This window comes from Anabrus simplex, chromosome 1 (genome assembly GCF_040414725.1).
Source record: "Anabrus simplex isolate iqAnaSimp1 chromosome 1, ASM4041472v1, whole genome shotgun sequence".
In the NCBI taxonomy this organism is placed as follows: Eukaryota; Metazoa; Arthropoda; class Insecta; order Orthoptera; family Tettigoniidae; genus Anabrus; species Anabrus simplex.
The window spans coordinates 452,661,289-452,685,441 of record NC_090265.1 but is presented as its reverse complement, the minus strand read 5'-3'; the positions used below and the strand labels follow the sequence as shown (position 1 = coordinate 452,685,441).

At 39.2% G+C, this 24,153-nt stretch overlaps 1 protein-coding gene across 10 annotated transcripts in view; it reads left to right on the top strand.

Moving 5' to 3' along the window:
• The window catches only part of Asator (tau-tubulin kinase asator), a 500,954-nt gene that overhangs the window by 222,312 nt on the left and 254,489 nt on the right, over positions 1 to 24,153 (top strand). For all 10 annotated transcript variants that reach the window (XR_010858479.2, XM_067135206.2, XM_067135211.2 and 7 more), the window contains one exon: positions 1,066 to 1,186. Coding sequence is in view for 9 of the 10 variants with exons in the window: in XM_067135206.2 (XP_066991307.1) it covers positions 1,066 to 1,186 (121 nt within the window). In the remaining variant the exon portion in view is untranslated. The remainder of the gene's footprint in view (positions 1 to 1,065; positions 1,187 to 24,153) is intronic.

Sequence of the window (24,153 nt, the reverse complement as noted above, 5' to 3'; positions counted from 1 at the left end):
AGACTGACATTCACTGGCTTTCCATCCTAAGTAAAGCACCACCTTTAAGAAGACTCTTGTCACTGTTAAATACTTGGAAAAATGATAAAGAACCCTCTCCTTGTTCATTTTGATGTTTCAACACTCTCCAAAGGACTTAATCCCAACAACCTTCTTAACATATTGCACTTAACCTTTAGAACAACTTTTTCAGTATATCAGATGGTTGGGAGGAGCTATGGCAACAGCATTCTCAACTGTCCCATAACCATGTTGTTGCCAACCCCTGCAGAAGGCCAGCTGAATTCCATCTAACAGAGTTATGGCTTGTCACAGCAGGTGTGGGGACATTCTGTTTAAGTGGGATGAAATTGGAAAGCCTTGCCACAATTCAGCTGTAAAGAATAACAACAGACTGTAAATTATACTGCTTTTAAATGTTCCTTGATAGCTTTCAGAGGTACATCAGAAGATCTAAATAGTGTACCAGTTGGTCCCCTTCATTGGCTCTCACACTTGGATGTGGAACTGTAATTATAAATTTGAGAAAAGTGTATCTGTTTACTTTTGTGTGCGTGTGTGCGTGCGTGCGTGCGTGTGTGTGTGTGTGTGTGTGTTAAAAGAAATTAACTCATGTCTTTGTACGCCTTGAGATGATGCAGCTCAGTTCAGGCATACCTCGCAAGCTGCTCGTATGCTTGTACGGTACCTTTTTAACCACATACCAGCCCTCCTGTCAGACTTAAATTTCTAGCAGTACTGAGAATAGAACCTTGGCCTCCGAGGATGACAGCTAATGTTGCTAACTGTTGCACTATGGAGATGCTATCAAATCCGTCCTTGTGATGAGAGAGGTTTAAGCATACAAAATCATTGTTACAAAGTTATTTCAATTTCGGTTTCTTGTGGAAATCTTGCTTAGACTATCTCATTTTGTTGACATGTTATAATACTTTAAAGTTTATTTTTATACTTCAATAAATATTATTTGTGGGGTGATGGTCCTTGGTTTATAATATGTTACAAAATAAAGTCCCACATGTAATTTCATTTAAAATATTCTGAAGTTGACATCTTTTTGTACAGGAAACAAGACGGACCACTGCACCATGTAGGGGACGAGTCCACAGATCAGAACAACAACATCACAATGACAAGTGAAGACCTGCTCCAGCCAGGCCATGTAGTCAAGGAGCGATGGAAGGTGGTAAGTTATCATTTCTATTGTTGTATTGTGTAATTTATGTAAGAACTGTATAGAGTGGCATGGCACAATTGGCTTGATACTACTTTTAAGATTTTTTAGTGTAAAAAATTCACATGGCTTTCCAGTGAAATTTATGGCAACCATAGTTTTTAAGAGTTCATGTAAGAGACTAGACATAACAATATTTTTGGAATCTGTACTTACCCCCACCCCCAATACCCCTCTCTCAGAATACTTTCTCTCTTGAGTTGGGGGCAGTAGAATACATCCACAGAATACCTTGCCTGTCGTAAGAGGCAACTAAAAGGGATAAATACCTTGGGGCTCACAACTTTGGGGCACGAGTTAGTGACTATGAATCCTCAAGCTGAATCTAGCATTACTTCTACTTACTTCTGGCAGGCTCCTTGCTTTCATCCTTCCTATCTGACTTCTTGTGCTCAACTCTTGTCCTCTTCTGACCCTACTGGTAGTAATTTTTCATGCCCATTGCAACCCTTTCCTTTCGCTGATACCCAACTTCTTTGAGGGGTTGTGATGAGAGAGGTCATAATTGTTAAGAGAGGATGGCTGCCAATTTGTAATTCCTTTTAAGACAATCACCACCACCACCACCACCACCACCACCACCACCACCACCACCACCACCACCACCACCACGTTCGAAATATTGGTGGAGTTCTTATGTTTTTCTTTTGTTCCAACTGTTGCTGTACTTCCTATATTTCACTTTGTTATTGCTCTGTTAATTGGGTTTCTCTTACAATTTTCATTCTGAGCTCTACTTCCTCGTCTTAAATTTGTAGTTTTGGTCCCTTTCCTCATAGTTTACAGTTTGGAGGGTAAGACAAATGCTGCTAATTTAACTAGCTTTCATTTCTCGGGATGTCCAGCTCCATGGCTAAATGTTTAACATGCTGGCCTTTGGTCCAGGGGGTCCTGGGTTCGATTACCAGCCGGGCCGGAGATTTTAACCTTCATTGGTTAATTCCAGTGGCTCGGGGGCTAGGCGTGTGTGCCTTCTTCAGCATTAGAATTCATCACAGGTAGGGCCCCATCCTCACAGACGCGCAGGTCGCCTATACGGCGTCAACTCGAAAGACCTGCACCAGGCCTCTTTGGAGGCCACACACCATTATTATTTATTATTTCTTTAGATGCTTATTGGGAGTTGTAAGATTTTGTGTGAAACTTTGTTATTTTGGTTTGGATGGGGAAATAAATGGTGAATTACTCACTTGTGCATGAAAGATATAAATAGATATATCATTATTTTTATTATAATAATAATAATCATCATATGGCTTACGACGTGCAAGCATTTTATTTCACTTCACCTGACTGCTTGCTCTTTCTTTTTACTCTACGCCTACTAGATAGCAAGGTAAACCAGAACTCTCTTGGGCGTCTTAAGACAGAGTTTTAATTAATTTTGTTGCGTAAACACCAAATGTGTTACACGAGATCTTTCACATGCCAACGTCCAATGTGGAGTGTCGAATGGACTTTTTTCTGCCCTAAAAAATCTGAATACCTTTGCTGAATTTGAACCCATTATCTTGAGATCCAGAGGCAGACACTCTACCACTGATCCAGAGAGCGAGCTTACAGTATATTAATATAGATATGACCAAGCAAGTTGGCCGGGTGGTTAGGGGCATGCAGCTGTGAGCTTGTGTTCACAGGAGAGAGTGAGTTCGAATCCCACTGTCAGCAGCCTTGAAGATGGTTGCTTCCTTCCCACTCCTAGCAGTTTCCTATCCCATCGTCACCAGAGACCTGTCTGTGTCAGTGCGACGTAAAGCAACTTGTAAAAATATATAAATACAGTATATATATCTATTTTAAAAATCTGTTGTGGAACAAAGTATATACTGTAGTTGTATAGTAAGAGGTTCATCATTTTTGCAAAATTTCAGTAGTATGACAGTTGTAACTAGTGCAGTGCTTCTTCTTCTTTTCTAGCCTATTTCAATCCACTGCTGGATATAGGCCTCTTCCATATGTTTCCATCGTCTTCGGTCTTGAGCCACTTGGAACCAGCGTGTTCCAGCCAACAGCTTTACGTCGTCGAGCCATCTCTTCTGGGGTCTTCCATTGCCTCTCTTGTGTCCCCATGGTCTCCAGTGAACAATCCTAGAGGTCCACCTGTTGTAGTCTTGTCAAGCTACGTGTCCTACCCATTGCCATTTTAGTCTTGCTACTCTCTCTAGGATGTCTGTTACATTAGTTCTTCTCCTGATGTCCTCTGAACGGATCTTATCCCTAAGGCTGATCCCTAGCATCTGTCGCTCCATAGCTCGTTGTGTTCGCTGAAGCTTGCGAGCGCTTTCCTTCGTCAGAGTCATCGTTTCCAGACCGTAAGTTGTAACTGGCAGCACGCACGTATTATAAACCTTGGTCTTCAGGTTAATTGGAACATCCTTGTTGGTGAGGATGAATCTTAGTTTTCGGAATGCAGTCCAACTCATACCTATTCTGCGAGGAATTTCTGCACGTTGGTTGTCTTTTCCAAGTTTTATCTTGTGTCCAAGATAGATGTACTCATCGACAGCTTCTATATATTGGTTTCCCATTTTAAGTGGTCGACTCTCTGGGCTTAGTATTTTCGTTTTATTAATGTTCATTTCCAAACCAATCTTAGCAGAAGCAGTTTTTAAATCTTGGATCATGCTTTCTAGCTCATCTATATTTTCACTTATGAGCACAATGTCATCGGCAAAACGCAGGTGGTTCAAATATACCCCGTTCATTTTTATTCCTTTATTATCCCAACGAAGGGTTTTGAATACATCTTCCAAGGCAAGGGTAAACAGCTTTGGAGAAATTGTCACCTTGTCGAACTCCTTTGCCAACTGAGATTTTATTGGTGATGAGGTCTTCGTCCACTCTGACTACCATTGTTGCTTGATCATAAATGTTTTCCAGAAGCTTTATATACCTTGAGTTTATCATGGCATTTTGAAGTGCCTTCATGATTGCCCAAATCTCCACTGAGTCAAAAGCTTTTTTTATAATCAATGAAGGCCAGATGAATCTTGATGTTGTACTCAGTGGTTTTCTCAAGAAGAAGACGAATAGTCTGGATGTGTTCAACAGTTGAGAAACCTTTACGAAATCCCGCTTGCTCGGCAGGTTGATAAAAATCCAGTTCTCTTGTGAGGCGGTTGGTTACAATTTTAGTCAGGAGCTTGTAAAGGTGTGATAACAAACTCACAGGACGATAGTTCTCTAAATTTTCCTTATCACCTTTCTTGAAGAGAAGTATCACTTCAGCATTTTTCCAATTTTCTGGTATTCTTCCAGAGTTAATACACTTGTTCACGAGTATTCTCATGGCTTCTAGCAGATCTCTTCCACCTAATTTCAGCATTTCATTCGTTATTTTTTCCTCCCCAGGGGATTTTTTATTCCTTAGTTGTTTAAGTGCATTTTCAATCTCGGCAGTGGTTACTTCCGGTGTTACTTCATGTGTATAATTCTGGGCTAGTTGTTCATCGCTGGATGGTTTATTAATGGTTGATGTATACAGGTTGTAGTAGAAATCTGTAATAACTTCAGTAATGTTTTGCCTATCTGTGACTATTTCTCCATTTTGGTTCTTAAGTTTTGTAATTTTTGGTCTTCCTGTAGACATGTTGTTCTTTAAAATCTTCATGTTTTTATTTTCTTCAATTGTTCGCATGATCATGTTACTATTAAATTTCCTTAGATCTTTCCTTATTTCCTTGCGAATGGTCTTGTTAAGATTTTTGTATTCTGCTGTATCCCTGTCCATTGTCTTCCTGTCTTTAATGAGCTGCATGGTATTAAGTGAAAGTCGGCTCCTCTTATTAGTTTTCTTCAGTGGGATCTCCTTTGCTGCATTTTGAATACTGACTGTAATTTTCTCATTAAGTTCGTTCACGTCCAAGTATTTCAAATCTTCTGTTGGGTTAAGGTTTTTGGTAAGAGCTTGTTGAAATGATTGATGTTTTTCTAAGTCCTCTACTCTTGGAAAAGTGTACCCCCTTGTCATTTTGGACCGTTCAAGTTTGAGGTCAAATGTGAAGGTTGCTCGAACTAGCCTATGGTCGCTTCCTGTATCAAATCTATTGAGAACAGTAACATCTGTACAATATTTCTTCTTGTTGGTCAGGATAAAATCTATCTCATTCTTGGTTTGTCCATTGGGGCTCTTCCATGTCCATTTTCATTGGATGGGTTTTTTAAAGAAAGTATTCATGCAATAGAGATTTTCGGCTGTGAGATATTCTAGCAATCTTTCTCCTCTTTCGTTTCGATCGTCTAGTCCATATGTACCAATGTTCTCTGGGTCTCCAATTTCCTTTTGACCCACTTTTGCATTGAAGTCTCCAATGATGATAGAGAGTTGTGTCTTTTCTGAATTTTTCGCTTTGGTGATATCTTCATACAGCTGTTCCACTGCCTCTTCGTCAGAAGTACTGGTTGGAGCATAGACATGTATGACTTGTATGGAGAATTTACTGTTCAATTTGAGGATGATATATATCACTCTGAAAGAGACACAAATCATCTTGTGTATGAATTCTTTGATATTTTTATTGACAAGGATAGCAACCCCATGTGTAGAAGAATCCCCATTATTATGTAAGATGACATGCCCTGATGGAAGGGTGTCAGCTTTTTCTCCTTGAAGGCGAGTCTCACAAATACCCAGAATATCCCATTTTATGTCATGCAGTTCTTGTTCTAGCCTTTCCAGGTCTTCAGCTAGTCTCATAGTTCTTTTGTTGTATGTGGCTATTCTTACTTTTTTAGTCTTTCTTTTCGAATTTTTGCCTCCCCCAGAATCCTTGAGGCAGACTGACGTATTGTCAGTGTGAGATTCTGAGTCTTTCAGTCTACTCACCTGGGGTACTTTCGTTTGAAAATTCGAAGTCATAGGAGTTTATGGAAGGTGTTCGGCAATAAAACACCACGCTTGCTAGACGTGTTGGTGAGTTGTGCTTCAGCCGCCCCTAACATGGGGAACAGACGCTGTCGGGGTACCGCCACTAACATGTGGAACTGTCGTGCCCTTTGTGTGTTGTACTCGTATTAATCCCCAAGTACAGGGCTGCCTCTTCCAACATCTCCGCTGTACCGAAGGTTACCCTCTCCGCCGTTGATGTCGTTGAGGTCTTCACTCGTAACCCTGAGCTGGGACCCTTACCAGATACTACACACCGGGTCAGCGTGCTCTGGGACTCACATAGGCAAGGGCGCCACTCCCTGGGTAGAGCTGCCTCCAAGGAGGGTCTCTACCTGCTACCTTGTGCACTTGTTACAATGTTGGTGCCATCTTCAGTGCAACCTGAATGGTAATGGTTATTAATCAGAGTTGAAGCTAATGGTCAACACACTTGCTAACCTCATGTAGGATCACGTGACCAAGTTGTTGAGCAACTCGGAGAGACCCTTTGGTTTACCAAGTATGTGATCAATGACCTCAAGTGTAGCCAGGCTGAGTGTCTCAGAAGGTAGAGCACTGGCTTTCTAAGCCCAAGGTTATAGGTTTGTTTCTGGCTCAGTCTGGTGGTATTTGAAGGTGTTTGAGTACAGCAGCCTTGTATTAGTAGATTTTACTGGCATTTATTGAACTCCTGCAGGAGTGGAACATTAAAAAAATTTTTTTTTTTTTTTAAATTGTGACTTGGAATGTTTTGGAAGGAAGAGAATAGTTAAATAATCTCTCTTTGTATAAAACTCAATGTCTGCATGTATTGGTGTTCACTTATAACTATCGTTCCGTTTTTATGAGTTTTGACTTGACATTTAACCGGAAGGCAGACGGTGGTGCCACATTGCTACGAATACAAGCAGGTGATTTACGATACACAACACGAACGCAAATGTATATACTGGAATAAAAGTCCACAATCAATTATTGTTTGTAGCACCATACATGATTCACATAAGATGAACAATAATACACAACACATTTAGGATAAGGCTACGAGATAAAAATGTCAATGCTCGAACAGATAAATTTGAGAACATTAAATTAAGTTGCTACTCGCCCTGTACAATATCTCGCATTGTTGTTAGATTTATTTTCCTATAAGGAAGGAAATAATCCTACAAAGGGAACACACCACTCATTTCTGAGTCACTATCGGCATTGTCATAGTCTGTTGAGGTTTCACTCTAGCCTGACCCTAAAGAGATAATAGGCTTCACCATAATCGTCTGTGAGACTTTCTTTCTCCCAAGCTTTAATCATCTTGGATTTCATGTGTCTCACAACGTTGCTCTAGTCTTCCGCAATTATACGGCCTACGGCTTCGAAAAATAAGTCTTTCAACTTTCAGAACTGTGAAGAGTCGGTTGTTCTTAGATACATAATCCCTCACTTGGGCCCAAATCAGTTCTTTGGCATTAAAATGGCAATGGTATGGTGGAAGGTGAACTACTTTATGTCCCTGCCTTCTGGCTATTCCATCCACCACATAAACTGGACATTTGGCCTTGTTTTGTTTCACAAGATGCACGAGGTCCCCCTTCCTCATGTCCTTCAACCACTTAGTCAACTCATTCTTTCTAGCCGAAATTGTTGGTGCTTTGTCAAGAATGACTCCCTAACATTACAATTTTCTGGCCTGGCTCCTTATTGGAGTACCACGTCTGAAGGGCTTTCTTCTCTTCCGAACTTCATCCTTAGATGTAGGCATCGATATGATAGAATATCAAATTCACACATGGGTAACCTACTATATAACTACCGAACTAAATATTAAACTAAGCTACTATATAAACTAGATCACTATTATACCTTGTTACACACTATTCACTACAATATAACGCGCTATACTATTAAAAAATGTATAAACTCTACACTATGAAATACAAACGAACAACCCAGCACAAAGACCGCCAAAAGAACTGAGGTAAAATACAACACACAGCTGATAGCACGTGGTTATAGTAAACAACAGATCGATAACGCTGCTAACCGGAACTGGAGTCCAACGCGCTCTATCGGAGCAATCGGCTGCCTATGATTGGCTGTTGATTAATTCACTTACCCTCCGCCAAAAGGCAGCGCTCAAACGTCAAGTTGAAACTCATAAGAACTGAACTAATAGAACTGCTGGCTGTCCAGCACTTCCGTTTATTATGCTGCCTACACTATTAAAGATATCCACAAATGAATTATATGCGTAAGAGTTGTAGAGTATAACTCTTATGGAAGTGTTTGTGTGCCATCACTTTCTTTGAGTCCATAGATTTACTGGCACATAAAAGAACTCCTGTGGGACTAAATTCTGGCACCTCAGAGTGTTCAAAAACTGTAAAAGTAGTTAGTGGGACATAAAGCAAATATTATTATTATTATTATTATTATTATTATTAAAACCAAATTCATTTGCAAATTTCTGTTTGAAAACAATGTTTGGAGGCTGAATCATTATTTTCATCAGAACAAAAGCTAATATTAATAAACTACAAATAATACAATGTTGTTGCCGTTTGAGTCATCAATCCATAGACTGGTTTGATGCAGCTTGCCATACCACCCTATCCTGTGCTAACCTTTTCATTTCTATGTAACTGCTGCATCCCACATCTGCTGTAATTTGCTTGTCATATCCATACCTTGGTCTACCCCCTACCGTTCTTATGGCCTACACTTCCCTCAAAAACAAACTACAGAAGTCCAGGGTATCTTAAGATGTCCTATCATTGTATCTCTTCTTTTGGTCAAATTTAGCCGCATCAATCCCCTCTCTCCAATTCGATTAAGTATCTCTTCATTCCTGATTCAATCTATCCATCTCACGTTTAGCATTCTTCTGTAACACCACATTTCAAAAGTGTCTATTCTCTTTCTTTCTGAGCTAATTATCATACATCTTTCACTTCCATACAATGCCACGTTCCAGATGAAAGTCTTCAAAAACATCTTTCTAATTCCTATGTCAGTGTTCAAAGTGAACAAATTTCTTTTCTTGAGAAAGGCCATCTTTGCTTGTGCTAGTCTGCATTTTATGTCCTCCTTACTTCTGCCATCTTTAGTTATTTTACTACCCAAGTAACAATATTCATTTACTTCCTTTAAGACTTCATTTCCTAATCTAATATTTCCTGCATCACCTGACTTGATTCTACTGCACTCCATTACTTGTGTTTTACTTGTGTTTTGGACTTACTTATTTTCATGTTGTACTCCTTACCCAAGACTGTCCATACCATTCAGAAGTTTCCCCAGATCTTCTGCATTCTCAAATAAAATATCAGCAAATCTCATGGTTTTGATTTCCTCTCCAAATTCCTCTTTGGTTTCCTTTACTGCCTGTTCTATATAAACATTGAAAAGGAGGGGGGACAAACTGCAACATTGCCTTACTCCTTTCTGGATAGCTGCTTCTTTTTCAAATCCCTTGATTCTTAGACTGATTTTTATACAGATTATATTCTTCATTCTTCATTCTCGGTATCTGATCCCAATCACCTTCACAGTCTCAAATAGCTTCGTCCAATCAACATTATTAGAAATGCCTTTTCAAGATCTACGAACGCCATGTATGTGATCTTGTCCTTAATTTGGTCCTCTAAAGGCCGGTTTCCACTGATTAACATTTAACACCAACATGTAAAATTTAACATGTTACAACTGACATGTATATTGTGATTGTGTCTTCCAATTGACTGTGCATGTAAACTAAGATTGTTGAGGTTAACACTTTTAACACGTTGGTGTGTTTTCCACTCCAAGTGGAAAACGTGTCAAGTCAATTCATTGTTCGTTAATGTCGACACAGATTCGACTATTTTTGTACTGTTTCCATACCAACAGATAGCCCAAACGACGTGCTTCTCGTGAAGTAGGATTATAGTTACAACACTCGGCAACACTCATTCTCTTTGTTATAAGCTACAAATACAAATACAGTACGCGAGATTACTCTGGACTTAATGATATAATAGAAAAACCTTGTTTGTGGGATGTCTCATCAAAGGAATACAGAGATAAAGTGAAGGAAGCCGACAGTTTCCAGGAATTTGAAATTATCTGTAATTGTTCCCGCGAGTGTATAAAGAAAAACTAGTGTCCCTCCGCTTCCAGTACAGTTGAGAATTGCGAAAGGTTCAGAAAAGTCTGAAGTCGGGGGCAGGAGCGGACAAAGTTTATACTTCAAAGTGATTTGCTTTTGAAGCAATGAACAGGAAGCAGCAGTGGCAATAACAAAGGCCAAATCCTCTTCATCTTCTTTCTTTTTCCTAGTGGCTTTACATTGCGCCGACACAGATAGGTCTTATGGTGACGATGAGATAGGAAAGTTACAAGTAACTAATAAGAAAAGCCTAGGATTTGGAAGGAAGTGACCATGGCCGTAATTAAGGTACAGCCCCGGCATTTGCCTGGTGTGAAAATGGGAAACCACAGGAAACCGTCTTCAGGGTTGCAGACAGTGGGATTCGAACCCACTATCTCCCAGATGCAAGCTCACAGCCACATGCCCCTAACCACACAGCCAGCTCGCTCGGTAATCCTCTTCATCCGAGTCCATTGTCCTTGTTTGAAAATACTAGACACCACCTAAATGTATTACCGCAAATTGATATAATGAACTGCTGAGCATTATGAGTCAAGTTTAACATGTTTGTTAAGTGTGGACACAGTGTTAAATGAAACATTTAACATATTGATGGTGTCACTAGTTAACATTTAACACTTTCAACATTTAACATGTTAAATGTTAATCAGTGGAGACCGGCCTTAAGATCAGACACAAAGTCGTGGTTCCTTCATGTGTTCCTACATTTCTTCTGAAGCCAAATTGATCTTCTCCCAACTCAGTTTCAACTTGTGTTTCCATTCTTCTATAAATAATACATATTAAACTTTTGCCAGTGTGAGATACTAAACTGATGGTACTGTAGTTTTAACACTTGTCAGAACTGGCTTTCTTGGGAATAGCTATAACAACATTCTGCAAAAACCGGATGGCACTTCTCCTGTCTCATACATCTTATGCACTAAATGGAATAACCTCGCCATACTGGTTTCTTCTAAGGCAGTCAGTAATTCAGAGGGAATGTCATCAATTCCAGGTGCTTTGTTCCTGTTTTGGTCTCTGAATGTTCTGTCAAATTCTGACCTCAAAATTATATCTCTTATTTCATCAGTATCAACAGCCTCTTCTTGTTCCAGAACCACATCATCTACGTTTTTACCTTCACACAACTGTTGGAGATGTTCCTGCCATCTTTCTGCCTCGTTTTCTTTCCGTAGAAGTGGTTTTCCATCTGAGCTTTTAATAATACCATTCCAACTATATTTTCAGAATTATACCAAGTAAACTAATACAAAAACAGCTGTGTATATGTAACATTAGTTAGTGTAAGTTTGTGCCTAACTTCTGACAGTGATGGTTTACCAAGCTTTATTTATATCCTTTTCATTGCATTAGCTGTAACTGGTACACCGTATGCTCCATTTAGTAATTTTTTTTACAACAAAACTCGAAGGACACAATTACTTTGGGTTCATAAATCCTGGTCAATTCAGGTGGAACCACAGTTCAAATCTGGTTACAAAATAAAACTGACAGTTCAGAACACCTAAGAAGACAGTATGGGTGTGTATTTTATGTTGAAAAAGACAGCACACACACAGACTATATTGGTGTTACATGTGATATTATAGTGGAGCTCTGAGGACATCAATCATCATAATATGAAATTTTAGTAACATTTACCAACATTTCTGATAATGGAACGTCAATATTTCATATGGACCACTGCTACTGGACACTGTCAAATACCCTGTGGTCTTACCTATTAGTGCAAGTCTCTTTCCCTTAGACTGCCCCATTGTTAATATGTTAAGTTATCCTTTGCAGGACATACCCTAACATTTGAGGCTGTTATCCTTCACAACTGGTAATCTACAGCCAACGACTGATATATTGGCATTTCTTCTTCTTCTTCTTCTTCTTCTTGTCGTTTGGTCCTACTGAGGACCACGGGGCTCGTTTCGACTCCTTGTATGGAAATTGTTTTTTTTTTTTCTTCGCCCAGAAAGCTTTCATCTTCTGGCTGTGTGCTTGTTTCCTTTCCTCGGTCCACTTTGGTCGGGTGGTGCCTGTACTCTGCTGGTGAGAGACTCTGGAAAGACACCTTGAAAGGTCAACTGCCAGAATTGGTATTTATATCATCAATGAACATTGTTTTTCTAATTGACTATCCCTACTGTAATATGACAATATTATATCTTAGTATTTACAATTTAATTACAAATCAGGTACCTGATTTATGCCTTGAGGTAGTACTATGACTGATGATGCCTTCAATGAAGGGCGAAACATGTCTCTTATGGAATTAAAGATAAATTCCTAAATGTTTAAAAATTCTAATGTATTGAATAGGGGACTTAATAAACTATTTAGCATCCTACTTAACTCTCTTGGTGCCAGGCGGTAGTGCGAGCATCCGCCCTTTAAATTGCCAGAGCCGATCTGGTCGGCCGTTAACAATCCAATCGGAAGTTGCCAGAGCCGATTACATCGGCCGGCTTAAAATTCTGTGATATACGTAATTTTGAGGCAACCTATAGTGAAGTGCATACTTTTGTTACAACTTGTAGTAAAGGGGCTACACGTTATTGTGTGCCTGGCCTTGTTTTGGTAGTTCTGAAAGGGTGTTATACCTTTCACAAGAGTCGTTTCCTGTGTTTACAAATACCGCTAACCGGTCAGTAAGAGATTGCTCCTTGCAGTGAGTGGATTTGTGACAGGAAAATGGCATGTTATTCACGTGATAATTTTTCAGCAGGTATTGATGACAATAAATTAATGCAGTATTTAGAACAGTGCGAAGTTAACGCTGATGATTTATCGGATAGCGACAGGGAATTTAGTTCAGAGAGTAGCGACGAAATTATACCGGACACGTCCGTGGAATCACCACAGCTAAAGAAGAGACATTTAATTGTGTCTAACAGCACTAAAGCTACTCTGAATATGGTGGTAGATGAAACTAGTGATAATGATGATGATGATGATGATGTCTCTGGAGAACATTTTGTGGAAATTTGTCCCAATGAACCCAACATACCTCAACCGCCTGTCTCCTTCAAGGAAGTTCTTGGACCTAAACATGCCCTACCGTCTGATTCTCCGCCCATATCATACTTCAATTTACTTTTCAATTACTCTCTGCTAAACCTTATAGTCACATTTAGTCCTCTATCATTACCTAAATGCCGGTCTCCGCAGGCCAAGTGTAGCGTGCCTGCCTCTCACCCGGAGGTCATGGGTTCGATTCCCGCCCAGGTCAAGAATTTTCGCCTGGTCCTGAGGGTTGGTTCTAGGTTCACTCAATCTAAGTGACCCTAAGTGATTGCAATTGAGGAGATATCTGAGGGTGAGAGGACCCCGGTCTGGAAAAACAAGAATAATTACTGAGAGGATCTGCCTCACTGACCATGATTCACCTCGTAAACTGCAAGTACCGAACTGAGCAGCGATCGCTTAGTAGGTCAAAGCAAATCACGGCTTTAGTGCCATACATTTCTTAATTTCGTAAATTCTGTTGTATTGTAAAATTATTTTTCTAATATATACTACAACCGAAAACGAGAAACTGTTTTTTCTGAAAACAAAAACTATAATATCAACTACTATTTTTACTTATTTAATAATTCAGAATTATTTTAATACTGTGTTGTCCACATGTAGAAAATTTGTTGTCAGTATTTGCCAAACATCGATACATACACGCAAATTTTATTGGTGAGTAAAATTGTCTTGTTTTTATTAGTAAGATATGTTTGAATTTTTATTTTTTACGTTTTTATTTTTCTCGTTCAAATTAGTTATTCTATAGAACTGTATTTAGAAATACATGATACATAATTACGTATATTCTTTTGTATCGTAAATTATTTTTTCAAAGTAGATATCGAGAGAGAAAGTGCGAAAATATTTTTCTCCACCTAGAAATAAACGTTTTCGACAACTATAAATCAACAATAAAACGTTTTTGACTCTTTATCACTCCAAACCAGTTTCTTATTCTACGTAGTCGATATGTAGAAAATTTCATGCCGGTATTTGCTATAGACCGGTAAATATACTCGAATTTTAAAATACATGTATTTCCACTGAATACGGCCTGGCACTTTACAGTAGTAGAGTGGAGGCGGAGCTCTGGCCTCTTCCAGCTGATGGGGAGCAGCCGACTAGATCGGCTCTTGGCTCCAAGAGGGTTAATGTAAATCTCGGCCGTTCAGATCCCACCTTCGTCCAGAGGAATTTTTTTCATGTCGTGATTTTAACACTGATACCATTAACCAGTTATTCATTAGGGTACGAGTCAGGTGAGTCTTATTGTTTCAGCAGTGTTAGCTTGTCTGACACTTCTATGAATCTCTAATGTGATTGCATAACTCTGCACAGGACATTGTATTTTCAAGTTCATCCAGCTGATCACCTTTAAAATTTAGCAGCAGTTCCAAATAATATCTGACCATATAACTTTCACATATGTCAACTAAAGCTCCATTTAGTTTATGACTTGTTGACTACATTGGCAGTAATACCTCACACCACAGCCACTCCTGTTTTATAATGTGTGTAAATACAACAGACATTGGTCTCTCACTTTACAAGAGTGTTAGTTTGCTTGCGGGTCGAATGTTCCTTCAGATATCCTGAACTTAGGGTACTGAAGGCCACACAAATTTAATCTATACATATAAAGTAATTTGTCCTGACTGACTGACTGACTGACTGACTGACTGACTGACTGACTGACTGACTGACTGACCGACTGACTCATCATCGCCAAGCCAAAACTACTGGACATAAAGAAATGAAATTTTGGGGATGCATTTATATTAACATGGTGCTCGCTAAGAGAAGATTTTTGGATATTCCGTTGCTAAGGGGGTGAAAAGGGGAGCGGATTTTTAAAATGAGGATATTTATATCCCAAAAATTTTAAAGTTTACAGATGTAAAAATTGGTAATTGGAATCTCCTTTAAAAATAAACACGTATTTTTTTGTTTTTGGAAAATCCCATTAAGGGGGGCGAAAAGGGGGGTAAAGGGGTTGAACACCTTTTATGAAGAGACATATCTCAAAAACTGAAGATGTTAGACATGAAAATAGATATTTGGAATCTCCTTTGAAAATAAAGAAACACATATTTTTGTGTTTTTGGATAATCCGATAAATAGGGGGTGAACAGGAGTGACAAACGGGGTGAACTTTTAAAAAGACTCTATCTGCAAATTATCTCAGACATGTAACATATTACAGATTTGAAAACTGATATTTGGAATTTCCTGTAAAAATAAACATAAATACTTTTTTCAGAAAATCCAATTAAGGGGAACTGAAAAGGTGAATTTTTAAAATTAGCGTATCTACAGTATATCTCAAAAACTTAACATGTTGCAGACATAAAAATTTGTATTTGGGGTCTCCTTTAAAAATAAGGAAACACGCATTCTTTGGTTTTCGGAAAAAACCCTTAACGGGGAGGGGGAGTGACAGAATTGAAAAATTAGTTCAATTATTTGTATGAGAATGTACCACTTAAAGTCCACTTAATTACAAGTGATTATATTTCACACAAGCAACACAACAGGACCTCCTCGTAACGTCTAAAGGACTTTAATGCACCCACCAGCTACACACTACATCCAGAAACCAGTGAACTGCTCTTCAATCCACACTGAATAACTTCAAAAAGCTCCAACAAAACAACATACAAAAAGTTTATATGGTTATGTAATAATCCGTTATCTAACAAAACTTGATCAAACTCTCTAACAGATTTCTTGCCATCCACTTTAAGGCACCCCACCTTAAACTGATACTCATTCTTCTAGAAGTAAGGTTGACTACAAAATATTTAGACCTTCCCAAAAAAGCATATAAGCTGAACGTGTTTAATGTCCTACAAATATAAAAAGAAATATTTAAATGCTATGACTTCAATAGACTACAATACCATATCAGTATCAGGATTATCTCCATTCAACAGGACATGGGTAAGACATCCCATTGAAACTTCAAGACAAGGTCGAGCAGTTCAGTTCCAAAACGTAACATAAGTTTGTATACATTGGTGTAAATTGTGTAAAAAATAGTTTTTAAGAATAGTTCTAGCACAAGTTAATCTCCAATAAGTTGTAAAAATGTACAGATGGTTTAAACCCATGTATCATGCCATTCTCATTACTAACTCATGAATGTTGACAGTTAATATTATCTCCATTAAATATGAACAAGATTTGGACGTCACATTAGTACTTTAAAACACGGATGGCTTGATCACTCCATTGCAATTGTTATGTAAGTAATATTTACTATGATTAATCCTAATATAGCATCCACTCAGAGCTCTGACTTAGAGATAGAATTTATGGCTGATGATGCTTGCAATGCCAGGCGAAACATGTATAATACTCAAACTTAATGTAATGACATTGTTATAGTCATAAAGACTTAACTAGTACTGAATAGGTGGTTTCAATAAATTAATTGTTTAACATTTAATAAGTCAACTTAAGGCGGGAGAGGTGTGAGAAGGAGAAGAAGAAGAAGAAGGAGAAGAAGAAGAAGGAGGAGAAGAAGAAGAAGAAGAAGAAGAAGTTGAATATACATTTATCTCAAACTGAAGGTCTTACAGATATACAAACATGAAAACTGGTATTTGGAATCTCCTTTAAAAATAATGAAGCGTGTTATTTTTGGAAAATTAAGGGGGTGAAGGGAATTCGAAAAAAAAAAAAAAAAAAAAACTGAACATGTTAGAAACAAGAAACTCCGTATTTGGAAAGTCCTTTAAAAATACAGGAACACGTAGCTTTTTTGTTTTTGAAGAAGGCGCTTAAGGCAGGGTAAAAAGAAGTGAAAAATAGTAGAATTATTTTTTATGAAGATACTTATATCTTAAAAACTGAAGATTTTACGGACGTGAAAATTGGTATTCGGAATTTCCTTTAAAAATAAAGAAACGTGTATTTTTGTTTTCGGAAAATACACTTAGATAGAGGTGGAGGTGGGGGAAGGACTGATCAAGAGGTTGAATTCTTTTTATGAGGACACTTCTGTAACATCTTCAGTTTTTGAGATATACATATGTGCGAAGAGGTATTTGGAATCTCCTTTAAAAATAAAGAAAGATGTATTTATTTTTTCGAGTTGATAGAAGACTGTTTTTCACATGTACAGTTCTATGTTGCATGGACGTCTTAGCCCCAAAAGGTAATACCACAAACATGGTTTACAAAGAATTTCTGTCGTAAATGAAACTCAGTTTTGGGGTGAGTTTTTATACTTCAAGAATTTTCAGATAATGTCTTAGTACAATGCTGTGGAACGATTACTTTGATCAAATCACGAAATCTACGTGAGTGAAGCCGTGGGTAATTTCTAGTAGACTATAAAATGAAAAAGATCTATTTTAGTTTCAAGCACGTATGTTTTTAGACTAAGTGATAATTTTAGATTGTTATACTTTTAAACAAATTCAGTGTCTGTCTATATATTTAGATGTTATGTATTGCTAGTTTTAAGACACAACAGTGTTACAACACTAATAGTCTAATATCACATTGTAGAATAGATAGGCTCCACAACTAATTGTTTTAAGATAGTTAGGCTGATGATGCCCATTAAACAAAGGGCAAAACATGTACCTTAGAACTCTGTAGTACTATGTAAAAATCTAACCACATCAATTGTGGAATGTATTGAATAGGTGGTTCAATAAATATTCCTGTAACATTCTTGATATAAACAAAGGCCTTACCGGAAGGATGGACGTCAGTTGTGATATACCCACTCCACAAGAAGGAAAGCAAGACAGACCTCAATAATTGCAGAGGTATCTCCTTATTACAGGTCACTACAAGATTCTTTCTGCAGCCCTGTTAGTTAGTCACCAGCCAACTAAACTCTCAATTAGGTGAATATCAAGCCAGCTTCTGGGCTAATAGATCTTCCCCAGAGGAGATACAAAATCTCAAGACCATCCTCACCTATAAGAGTTGAAGGGGACATCCCTGGGTAGTTGTCTGAGTAGATTTCCAGAAAGCATACAACACTGTAGACAGAGACACCCTTTTCTTCACCCTGCGGGAACTTTGCCTTAATGAGAAGACCTTAAAATTGGTCCAGGACACCACTTCTAAGGTCAAGTTCAGAGGTGAACTATCTGAGAGCTTTTCCATCGGGACAGGAGTCAAACAGGGAGATGGACTCTCCTGTGTTCTCTTCAACTGCATCCTGGAGAAAATCATAAGAGAGTGGACGGCAGCATCACCACCAGGAGCAGAACGGAAGCTAGGGTACAAGAAAGACAACCTTAACGTCTCATGTCTTGCCTTTGCTGACAACCTCACCAGACTAACAATATAGAAGAGGCTAGCCACTACCTACAGAGCCTTCATATTGTAGTGGCTAGGGCAGCTTGAAGAACAACATCAGGAAGACTGAATTTGAATTCATGACCAATATCAAGGAAGCCCCTTCCACAATACTACTAAAAGACACCACCATCAGAAAGGTCCTGGCGGTCAAGTAGCTAGAATAGTGGATATCTGCAAACCAGAGTGAGAACCTAGCCATAGACACCAGGTGCACAAAGTCTGAGAGAGCTTATCACTCCTGCAGAAGCATCTATGCATCAAAATACCTCTCCAAGAACCTCAAACTCAGGCACCGTAATGCAGTAGTAAAACCATGTGTTCTCTACGCTCCTGAGTGTCTTGTGATGACGAGGAAGAACACACTCAGGAAACTAGAACTCAAAGAAAAGAAGATCCTGAGGAGAATACTGGGATCCGTAAGAGAAGAGGGACAGCACCTACAGAATTCGGCACAACGATGAGCTATGCAAACATCAGGACGACATCGTTACTTGTATAAGAAAAAGGTGCCTGGTCTTTTATGGGCACCTTGCCCACATGAATCCCTGCACTCTTACCAACAGAATCTTCACTGTGGCAGGTAGAGGGAAGGCATCCAGGAACAAGTGGATCTCTTTGGTCAAGTAGGATCTGGAACAACTGGGGATCCCGCATGAGTCCATACATGACCACCGACAGTTTCGGCCAGCCACCCAACGGAGAATTTTTCTAATGTCACTTGCAAATAGGAAGAACACAGGGACCAGCAGACTTATTTGTATGGAGGAAAGAAAGCTGGCTCACAGCCAGAAAATGAAGGAGTACTGGAAGAGGAGAAAACAGAAGGCCCAGAAAAATAATTGAATTTGCTGATTTTTTTTTGCATGAAATCAGTAACGGTGACTACCCCTCTGTAGACGGTGACTGACCAAATGTCATTGAACTGCCAGCCAGAATTATAGCACATGATGGTATTGTGATTTAAATTTATAGCAAAACGGTTCACTTCTGCGGAAGAAGTCATAATTTTCTTCAAATTAATAAATTTGTAAGTCATTAGGCTTATAGTGGTGGTGGTAGTGATTATTGTTTTAAGAGGAAGTACAACTAGGCAACTAGAAAAAAATGGAAGGGATTTGATACTTAGAAAAATGAAGATATCATCCAAAGAAAGACCAAGGACCATAAAGGGTGTGAAAATGAAAGATTCTTGATGATGATGATGATGATGATTGTTGTTTAAAGGGGCCTAACATCAAAGGTCATCGGCCCCGAAAGATTCTTTAGCTCTCTAATGCTCCAATAGCATCAAGGTCAGAAAAGAACAAGAGTTGACCAAGGGAGGTTGGACACGATTGATGAAAGTGAGAAACCTGGCATAAGTGGAAGCAATGCCGGGACTCATTTAAAGGCCCTGTTGTTGCCGACCCACTCTCTCAAGTTGAGACCCCCTGGCTAATTAATTAATTAATTGATTGCATTAAATATTCATTAAGGTGGCCTTAATTTACCTGGTGTGAAAATGGGAAACCACGGAAAGCCATCTTCAGAGCTGCCGACAGTGGCGTACAAACCCACTATCTCCCAAATTCAACCTCTCAGTTGTCCGACCCTAACCACACGGCCAAATTGCTTGGTCCATAATTTTAGCATATGCTGATATCGTGATTGAAATTAATAGCAATACATTCACTTCTGGGAAAGATATAATCATTTTCTCGAAAGTTGCCATTCCTAATTAATTTGAAACTCGTGGGGCTTATACCCCCTTAGTTAAAAACCATACACTAGTGTCAACAGATTAATACTGAAGATGAAATCTAGCTACTTGAATTTCCTCAATAATTCTTGAATTCCTTGGAATTAATGGTTTGCTTCCACACATTCTTATTCTAATAATTAGAGCCATAGTTATGCTCTTTAGAAACTGAACGTTTTCCAACAGCTCCTAAATGGAACCACATTAGGGCCTAATTCTGAAAAGTATGTAGGAAAATTGTTTAGATTTGGAAATAATAAGAGGAGATAAATCTGATCAGAGAGCTCTAATCCTCAAATTGACTTACTGACATCTGATAAAACACTTCCACTTTCTTTCAAAACGCATCAATTTCCAATTTGCTTGGCATTTTGTATCACAATCAGTAAACCTCAAGGGACGTGAAGGTCCCTATTTACCTCAGCCAGTTTTCAGCCATACATACATAACATAACATAACATAACATAACATCTGTTATGCCTTTCAGCGTTCAGTCTGCAAGCCTCTGTGAATGTACTAAACGTCGCCACAATCCTCGATTTGCAACGAGTGTTGTGGCCTCATTTAGTTCTATACCTCTTATCTTTAAATTGTTACAAACTGAGTCTAACCATCGTTGTCTTGGTCTACCTCTACTTCTCTTACCCTCCATAACAGAGTCCATTATTCTCGTAGGTAGCCTATCCTCCTTCATTCGCCTTACATGGCCACACCACCAAAGCCGGTTTATGCGTACAGCTTCATCCATCGAGTTCATTCCTAAATTAGCCTTTATCTCCTCATTCCGAGTACCCTCCTGCCATTGTTACCACCCGTTTGTACTAGCAATCATTCTTGCTACTTTCATGTCTGTTACTTCTAACTTATGAATAAGATATCCCGAGTCCACCCAGCTTTCGCTCCCGTAAAGCAAAGTTGGTCTGAAAACAGACCGATGTGAAGATAGTTTCGTCTGGGAGCTGACTTCCTTCTTACAGAACACTTGATCGCAACTGCGAGCTCACTGCATTAGCTTTACGACACCTTGATTCAATCTCACTTACTATACTACCATCCTGGGAGAACACACAACCTAAATACTTGAAATTATCGACCTGTTCTAGCTTTGTATCACCAATCTGACATTCAATTCTGTTGAATTTCTTACCTACTGATATCAATTTAGTCTTCGAGAGGCTAATTTTCATACCATACTCATTACTTCTATTTTCAAGTTCCAAGATATTAGACTGCAGGCTTTCAGCACAATCTGCAATTAACCAAGTCGTCAGCATAGGTCAGACTGCTTACTACATTTCCACCTAACTGAATCCCTCCCTGCCATTTTATATCTATCAGCAGATGATCCATGTAAACTACAAATAGCAAAGGTGAAAGATTACAGCCTTGCCTAACCCCTGTAAGTACCCTGAACCAAGAACTCATTCTACCATCAATTCTCACTGAAGCCCAATTGTCAACATAAATGCCTTTGATTGATTTTAATAATCTACCTTTAATTCCATAGTCCCCCAGTATAGCGAACATCTTTACCCTCGGTACCCTGTCATATGCTTTCTCTAGATCTACGAAACATAAACACAACTGCCTGTTCCTCTCGTAGCATACTGAAAATCTGATCCTGGCAGCCTCTCTGTGGTCTGAAACCATACTGGTTTTTATCCAACTTCCTCTCAACGACTGATCACACCCTCCCTCCCAAGATGCCAGTGAATGAATACTTTGCTTGGTATACTAATCAATGAGATACATCGATAGTTGTTGCAATCCTTCCTGTTTCCTTGCTTATAGATAGGGGCAATTACTACTTTTGTCCAATCTGAAGGCACCTTACCAACACTCCATGCTAATTTTACTACTCTATGAAGCCATTTCATCCCTGCCTTCCCACTATACTTCACCATTTCAGGTCTAATTTCATCTATTCCTGCTGCTTTATGACAGTGGAGTTTATTTACCATCCTCTCCACTTCCTAAAGCGTAATTTCACCAACATCATTTTCCTCCTCCCTATGAGCTTGGCTGTTCGCAACACTACCAGGATGATTTCCTTTTACATTGAGAAGATGTTCAAAATATTCTCTCCACCTCTCCAGTGATTCCCTGGGATCTATTATGAGTTCACCTGAATTATTCAAAACACTGTTCATTTCCTTTTTCCTTCCCTTCCTAAGATTCTTTATTACTGTCCAGAAAGGTTTCTCTGCTGCTTGACCTAGCCTTTCCAGATTATTACCAAAATCTTCCCAGGACTTCTTTTTGGATTCAACAACTATTTGTTTCGCTCTGTTTCTTTCATCTATGTGCAAATCCCTGTCAGCCTTGGTCCTTGTTTGGAGCCATTTCTGATAGGCCTTCTTTTTACATTTACAAGCTGCTCTCACTTCATCATTCCACCAAGATGTTCGCCTTTTCCCATCTTTACACACAGTTGTTCCTAGGCATTCCCTTGCTGTTTCTACTACAGCATCCCTGTATGCCACCCATTCACTTTCTATATCCTGAACCTGCTTGCTGTCCACTGTTCGAAATTTCTCGCTAATCATATCCATGTACTTCTGTCTAATTTCCTCGTCCTGGAGATTTTCTACCCTTATTCGTTTGCAGACAGATTTCACTTTCTCTACCCTAGGCCTAGAGATACTTAGTTCACTACAGATCAGATAGTGGTCTGTATCATCGAAAAATCCCTGGAAAACTCGTACATTCCTAACAGATTTCCTGAATTTGAAGTCGGTTGAGATATAGTCTATTATGGATCTGGTACCTCTAGCCTCCCATGTGTAGTGGTGAATAGCCTTATGCTTGAAGAATGTATTCGTAACTGCTAAACCCATACTAGCACAGAAGTCCAGCAAACACTTCCCATTCCCATTAGCTTCCATATCTTCCCCACATTTACCAATCACCCTTTCGTATCCTTCAGTTCTATTCCAAACTCTCGCATTGAAATCGCCCATTAGCACTATTCTATCCTTGCTGTTGACCCTGACCACGATGTCACTAAATGCTTCATAAAACTTGTCAACTTCATCCTCATCTGCACCCTCACATGGTGAATACACGGAGACAATTCTAGTCCTAGTTCCTCCAACTGACAGATCTACCCACATCATTCACTCATTTACACGCCTAATGGAAACTATGTTGCGTACAGTGGTATTCCTGATAAAGAGCCCTACCCCAGACTCTGCCATTCTCTTTCAAACACCCGTCAAGTACACTTTATAATCTCCTATCTCTTCCTCGTTATCTCCCCTTACCTGAATATCACTTACTCCTAGCACATCCAGATGCATCCTCTTTGCTGACTCAGCCAATTCTACTTTCTTTCTTCCATATGCCCCATTAATATTAATAGCTCCCCATCGAATTCCATTTAATTTGCCAAGTTGTTTCCGAGGAGTCTCTCGCCTATCAAATGGGAGTGGGACTCTGTTACTCCCATAGGTCCGAGGCTTGCTTAAAATGTTCTGAGCTCAGTAAATTCATGAAGCAGGATGCTACCCTACTTGCACATAGTCCAAGTGAGGATCTCTCCTCAAACGGGCTATGGACCACCGGTGAATTGTATAGTCCTAACCGCCTGAGCACAAGGAGGGCCTTGATTCAGAATATGTCCGAGATGCCCACTCCCATTCCATAGCAACTAGTATCCCGACTCTCAGGACCACTTACTTGGCCACTCAGCCGTTGCCCATAGTTCACGCACTAGGACTTGACTACAGTAACCCACACCATGAACCATTCAGCCATGCCCAGTCAAATGTTCCATTGTTAAGAGAGCTATATTTTATACGGTAGTTGCAATAGTGCCAAAAGGTAATTGTACAAG